Raw genomic sequence first — 7,426 nt, 5'->3', positions numbered from 1 at the left:
GCGGGTGGGGTGGGGCTGGCTCATCCTTGTGGCCCAGGGAGCGCATTTCTCCGCGCTGGTTCAGGGGTAAATGATGCTGGTCTTTCAGGGCGCTTCTACCTCTGGTGCGTCCGGGGGTTAGAGGATGATGGTGTGACGTTACTGTATTGTTTTACATTGCATGTGTCACGTCATGATAAATCAGTCTCTTGTGCCGCCCTCTCGGCAGTTTGCGCCCTAGGCAACTGCCTATGTCGCCTGTACCAGGAGCTGTCCCTGTTAAAGATGCTGGAGATACTTGAGCCGCTGTGTGATGCGAGGAAGAGGATTCACGATTTGAATCCCTCTGCTCTTCCTCCATGTGTCATCTTCAGGCCCCAGAGAGGAACACTGCAGAGGAAATGTATAGATTTCTGTGACATTCTCACTTGTCATAATCTATAGTTTTTCATATGATGAATATTGACAAGTGAAAATAAGACAATGGGGGGTTTAACCTCTCACATCTGAGGTAAACCATCATGTGGGTGATATTTATAGAGCACAACACAACAATATAACACAAATACACAGTAGAAACGTGGAGGTTTGATAATAGTTTGTGATGCTATCCTAGTGGCCAAGGAATTTAATACATATTGCGTTTCTAAATTGTAATAATTGTTGAACAGAAGATTATATTTTGGGATCCTTTCTTGAATATGTGGTCAAACTCCATTGTTTAGAAACACTGCATTCATCTTATGGATTTGTGTAACTGTTGTGACTTTAAAGTCTGCAGGAGCTTTTGATTTAAGGTCTGTGTGGTTATGTATGCATGGCCAGTAATAAAAACAGCACTTATATCGACCGTACAAGATGTATAATGGTCCCTCTAAGTCTTTTTGAGCACTGGCATGCATGAAGTGTTACTCTATAGTTCAGTATTGGCTCAACTCAGATGTGTGGCCATTAAAACCTCCTTGTTTCCATACAGATGAGGGGAGATGGCACTTTATGAGATGCATGTGGTCGGGCCGGACACTGAACAACCCATAATGAACCAAACATCCTCACTCTCTGTCTCTCTGTCCTTGAGTTATTAATCTGAGGTGGAAAAGCTGCTCTGGAACCTCATCAGTCGGGAGCCCTGCTGTTTTATACCTGGTCCAGAGGAGGACATTTTTAATACATGTCAGGTGCCGCTTTGATGAACCGTCCAAGGCAGCTTCATTTGAAGTCATGGCTGCAGACAACTTAAAAAGTCATTAGCAAATTCTGGTGCCACTTTTCATCACAGAGGAGAAAACCGGCAGAAGGATGTTTTATCTTGTGGCGAGAGGAAAAACTTCAGGATGTGACCGGTCTAATGTGTCTGAAAGCAGACAGAGAGATAACTTTATCCCCAGTGGTTTCACACATGAAATACACAACAACACAGCTCAGCAATCCACCACTGAATAACAATGGAGAGACAACAAGGAAGAGACAAAAATGCCATCAATCGATGTAAAACCCCCAAAAAATGTAGACTATATTATCTACAATTCACTGTGTCCAGGCTGTGAGAGCTATTTAATAATACTATGGGTTTTAGTCCCACTGAAGTTTGTCAAATCTCTTGTTCTAAATCTGAAACTGCTCTTAGGTAACAAAACAAAATGGTACTCTTAAAATGAAGGTGCTACTTGATTTGATTTACCCTCATGGTGTCATCAGGGGTATTCGGATCAAACCTGTCAACAGAGTTCATGCACATATATCATATGATATAACGCTACTGTTTAATTTAACATAAGTCCGCAGCGGGAAATCTTTAATCAACAAAATCACGAACAATCCGCCGTTTGTCGTTACAATAAAGTTCGATGGGTTCAAATGTCCGTCGCGTTTAATGATCCGACTGGAAACACGTTCTTGTTTATGGTTATGGAGCAGCTACGATCCCTGCAGCTGATTCGTCGCTCCTGATCCTTTGAAACCGAAACCCAGAGGAGTCCGATGTGTGCTTGTAAATGGACGGGGCGCCGTGTCTTCGTGTGTCTCAGTGTCACACACAACAGTTCAGGTTGATATTTATTGAGGGATTCGACTCTTTAAGCTAAGTTAGCTGCTAGTCACCATGGGAACCTTTGCAAAGAGACATTGTTTTGATTATATTTTAGTGTAAAAAAAAATATATATGTGCAGGTCCAGTGTGTAATATTTAGATGAACGGGATCTATTGGTAGAAACTGAATACAAAATAATCCTATTGATGTTTTCACTGGTGTGTTTTCGTGTAAATTGTTCAAATTGTTGTTTTCTTTACCCTAGAATGAGCCTTTTATATTTAAATACTTTATATTTACATCAGGAGTGGGTCCTCTCTACGGCGGCTGCCATGTTTTTTTACAGTAGCCAAGACTGGACAAACTAAACCCTTTTGAGTTGTTATGACAACAGGCTCTCTCTCATGTTCAAAAGGGGAGGGTGAGGTGTGTGTGTGTGTGTGTGTGTGTGTGTGTGTGTGTGTGTGTGTGTGTGTGTGTGTGTGTGTGTGTGTGTGTGTGTGTGTGTGTGTGTGTGTGTGTGTGTGTGTGTATGGGGGGGGGGGGAATGACTTGTGGTGGATTCATATGTTTCTAAGACATGAAACTTCACAGCCCCACTGGATCTTTAAAATAAATGTTTTTTGACAGGAGGTGTCTCCAGTCCAGAGGAGCTCTAGATCTGAGTATGCGTCTGTTGAAAGACTCAGATGGAACCGTCCTCTTACCCATATCCCCGTCCTGTGTGTCACAGCTGGATCTGCACTCTCTCAGAAGCATGGTGGCCTCAGGCAGCATGTGTGAACTAGTTTGGAGTCGGGTAAACAAAAAAGCATTGGAGTGAAATACTGTTTGCAACAGGCAGAAGTACACTGTTGTCCAGGTCCTTGTTTACGTCTCCTGTTGTCTGTGTCCTCCGCAGACGAATAAAGAGAAGGGAAAGACGAGTGGCAGTCAACTTGAACAAATCCTCCAGGATCTGCTGGAGTCTCATGTTGAAAGATGGACAGAGGAGATGAGGGCGGACCTCCCTCGCAGCTTCCAGAGGCACGGAGACCTCGTCCTGCTGGGGGCCGGCTGTTTCTCCCTCCCTCTGTGGAAGAAAATGGGTACAGTACCACAATGTACCACACCTTTCTTTAGTTCTATATCTATACTGTCTAATCACATGGCTGTAGTGAAATGCATATGATCATGATTACGCAGGTCAGGAGCTTCAGTTAATGTTCATGTCACAGATCAGGATGTGGGAAAAGGGGATTTCAGTGACTATGGCAGGATTGGTGGTGACACAGGAGCTGGTCTGAGTGTTTTCTGAAGCTGCTGATTTCAGAACAGTCCAGGATGGTGAGAAAAACATAACACACCCTGTCAGCCAAGAACTGAGAGTTGAGGCTGCAGTGGACGGAGACACAAACTCTGGAGAGTTGAAAGTTGTAAAAACACAGTCCAGGTCAACAGTCCAGGCTGCTCATTGTGGTGTGATGGTTTGGGGAATATTTTCTTGGCAAACTTTGGGCCCTGTAATGCCGACATATCGTGGTTAAAATACCAAAGGCTATCTTGGTATTGTTGCTGACCATGTGCATCCATTTGTGGCCACAATATATATATATATATATATATGTGACAATGAGGTCAGGTTACTCCAGTACTCTACAAGTCATCAGATCATTATCCAGTAGAACACACAATTTGCTGCTGAAAAATCTGCAGGTGTAAAGTGTCATCATGGAGCAGAATCTTAAACAAATGTTCACTACCTATTTTGGAATCGAGGAAAAAAAGAATTGAGGCCCTACCCAGTGAGGTGTTCCAAACAAAGCTCTTGGTGGGTGTAGGTTTCCAAAATAATTAATTGGGACATGTATTAATTTTCTCCTACTTGTTTAGATGGACGGCTGTGGAGAGCAGTGGCCGAAGGTCTGGGGGCAACGCGTTTGGCAAAGATTAGTCGAATTTCCAGTGATGGATTTAGGTCTCCGGCAGTGACGATGCTGCTGGGAGAGCACAGCTGGGTCAAACATGTGGACAATGGTATCAGGTAGGTGTCGGTAATAATCGGTCTGGCACACCGGCTACTACCTGTGTGAAACTCATAACGTCCTCTTCACCTTTGTCTCAGGTATGAGTTCGATGTCACCAAATCTATGTTTTCAGCCGGAAACATAACGGAGAAGCTGCGCGTGGCTGGATTCGACTGCACAGGAGAGACGGTGGTGGATTTATATGCAGGTAGTTAAACAGCGTCATGTGGATATTTAGAAATTTGCCTTTGGTCCAGGTTTAATAATAATTGTCCACTATGTTGCTTTTATTGCATCTTGTAATTAAAGAAATTCAAAAAATAATTGTCAGGTATCGGATACTTCACTCTTCCACTACTGGTCCACGCTGGGGCCAGCCATGTTCACGCCTGCGAGTGGAACCCTGATGCTGTCGAAGCTTTACAGAAAAACCTGGAGGCCAACGAGGTGTCTGACCGCTGCACAATCCACCGAGGAGACAACCGAGAGGTAACATGTCCCGCTGCTACATGTGTTGTTTGACACACAACAACATTAGCTGTGTCTGAGTGGAAGTGTTGACTTACGCTCTCTAGTGGTTGAGAAGGGAACCAGAGATACATTTGGACTCTCATCTCCAATGATCAGTGAATAAATGCTTATGAATATAAATATTGTAGCTGCAATCACAATTGTATGTTTACAGGGGGATGAGCTCTGGATCACACTGTCGCAAAAAAGTGTTGTAACAGGAACTGCTGCCACATTTAGTCAGTGGGGAAATATTGTTACAACACAACGATGATGAGATTGTTTTACTTGAGTTTAAACAAATTTACTTGATTTCAAAACTAAGTTCAACTTATTTCAAAAGTGAAGTGTCGTAAATTCAGCTAATGGAACTTTCTAACATGGTCATATACCATGATGGCATGCCATCATCTTAAGTTACTTGATTCTGAAGTTTCAGGCTTTGTAAGTGCTATTTCATGTTCTGGGGTTATTTCTCCCCCTCCTTGGAATGATCTTTGACCTATGGGATAGTATCTGACCTGCTAAGGGAGGGGCAAAGATCTAGCGGGTGACTTCAACTTAAAGTTACTAAAAACATGTCCAAATGTAGGCATAGACCCTATGTGCTACGTCATTTGATCTATAGTTTTGTTTGCAACACCTCCTCTTTAAAAGGTCTTGCCTTGCAGAGGCGAGGCAGATTTTCACTATCTGGCCATTGTGTTTTCTCCAGGCATACCATGGTGTCCGTCTGACCTGTATACTCTTGTGTAATAAATATTATACTTGTAAGTACTGGGTCCTCTGAGAATTCATTCAACACCGACCTCGACAAGACTCTGCTGCCTGAAAGATAAGATAGATGTTAAACAACTAGAAATATTCTCCCCAAGTGGCACACTCACTGCTGGCAACATATAACATAAATTCCTCATATTTGTGATGAAAATGCAAAGTCTTGATATTTAATATAAAATGAAATATTCAGTGAGCAAGACAGTGTGAAGGAGTTTTGTTATTTAGTTTTCATTCAAGTTTTGAATGAAAATATTTTACGGCCTATCCTTATGATTATCATAACTGGTTTTAACTATACCACCCAATCCTGACATGTCCCAAACTGTACTTTTCAACCCTATGAATGCTATTTTGTCCACCTTTTAAGATATTGGTTAAAATCATAAGGATTTGTGGGTTTCAAAAGGAGTCACATAATCTATTTTGTGTAAATAGCACGTACTCTTAATATGTTGTACACAGAAGCAAAACAAAGACTAATCTGCATCAGAACAATAATAAAAAACACTGGCTTTTTATCTGTCTCTCATTTCTCCAGCTCCGGCTGTGTGACATTGCTGACCGCGTCAACCTGGGTCTCATACCGAGCTCGGAGGACGGCTGGCCTGTCGCCTGTCGCCTGCTGAAGAGGACCACGGGTGGTATTTTGCACATTCACCAGAATGTCACCTCACCGTTACCGACCACTGAAGCCATTCCAGCAATCGATGATGCCGTGCACAGGGTTTCTGGGAAGAAGGCCGACAGAGAGGCGTGGCAGGCCTGGGCTGAGGACACAGCAAACCTCATTGCTTCTCTTCTGAGGGACATCAGTGGTGCCTCCTGGTTGACAAACGTCCAGCACATAGAGCATGTGAAGTCATACGCACCTCATGTCCACCATGTTGTCCTGGACCTGGAGTGCAGACCTGTGTGAGCTGAAGAACACAGATGCAGAGAGGACACAGGGACTCTGAACTTTTGAATGCACTGAAGTTACTTTTTTACTAGAAGAAAAAGGTTGAGGATTCCAAGAGAACAACTCCAGCTGGTTTCTGTGATTATTTTACTTGTCAGTCGGGGAAATCTGCTGCTGCAGTGTTTTTCTAAAACCTCGGGCAGGTTGAGCATTAATGCAGTTTTTTGGTATCTTTTTTTTCCAAAAACCCTCGTGCAATTTTAATTACATGGAAGCTGTCCAGCTTTACCCATCCACAGCCTTAACTGCCTCATCTGCCTTATCTGCTGACCGGAGAACTTAACAGGAGCATGAGTAGGTAAAGGTTTAAAGGAAAAACACTCACACACTCGTGAGAATTGGCAACGATGTGAATCATATGATCTGGTCTCTTCACGCATCAGATCTAAACCCAATTGAACAGCTAAAGCAGATATTGGAATCCAAATAAGGGAAAATCTTCCGGTTGAACGGCGTTCATCCTTCCAGTAGTGATCTATGCCAATGAGCACTGAGGCTCTGAAAATGACTTGTGGTGGATTCACATGTTCTTTGCAGTTTTTCTTGTGTCATCCTTCTGCATCTGCTGTGGGGGAATCAGGAGCTCAATGTAGATCCATATTAGACTGATAAGGTTTGATTTATGAGTGTTATCAGTCTTATGGAAATACAAAGTCTCCAGGAATATCCAGGGCTATGTCTTTTTATACAGTCTATATAGTATGGGGGCGAGGCAATATGGATTTACCTATCTGTCCATTACGATAATTCTCATGATTAATGTCACTTTATTATTTCTTTTATGTTAAAAGACTGTTTTTTGCTCCTGAGTTAATGTTATAGTTTCTTCTTTATGGGCAGAGAATGACACTGTATAAGCATATATATTGTTATATTTCTATTGATGAAAATTATATTGGGATAATTACTGATATTGTTGTATTGCTCATCCTGATTCTTTAGCAACTTATAAAAGCTTTACAATGACGAGAAGGAACCATGTGGAAGAAAGTAGCTAATTTATAATTTTTGGGGAAGAAGATGTTAGACTTTAAGACTGTTGTGACTCTACAGGTATGGTGGCCCTGACGAGCCAGTCACAAAGGCAAACAAGAAAATACAAATATGATTTGACAAATATGGACTCAGCCAATAAAGTAAACAAGAATCCATGACGGTAAAAC

General features: G+C 42.4%; 1 protein-coding gene across 1 annotated transcript; it reads left to right on the top strand.

Moving 5' to 3' along the window:
* Positions 1 to 1,854: 1,854 nt before the first annotated feature.
* Positions 1,855 to 6,984, top strand: trmt12 (tRNA methyltransferase 12 homolog). Its single transcript, XM_053428760.1, has 7 exons — positions 1,855 to 2,026; positions 2,640 to 2,808; positions 2,911 to 3,097; positions 3,882 to 4,032; positions 4,114 to 4,223; positions 4,347 to 4,504; positions 5,844 to 6,984. The coding sequence occupies exons 1-7, from the start codon at positions 1,974 to 1,976 to the stop codon at positions 6,219 to 6,221; spliced, it is 1,206 nt and encodes a 401-aa protein (XP_053284735.1). The 5' UTR covers positions 1,855 to 1,973; the 3' UTR covers positions 6,222 to 6,984.
* The last annotated feature ends 442 nt before the right edge of the window (positions 6,985 to 7,426 follow it).

This window comes from Pleuronectes platessa, chromosome 8, assembly GCF_947347685.1.
Source record: "Pleuronectes platessa chromosome 8, fPlePla1.1, whole genome shotgun sequence".
In the NCBI taxonomy this organism is placed as follows: domain Eukaryota; kingdom Metazoa; phylum Chordata; class Actinopteri; order Pleuronectiformes; family Pleuronectidae; genus Pleuronectes; species Pleuronectes platessa.
Note: the sequence above shows the minus strand (reverse complement) of the source record. Positions and strands in the feature narration are given on the sequence as shown.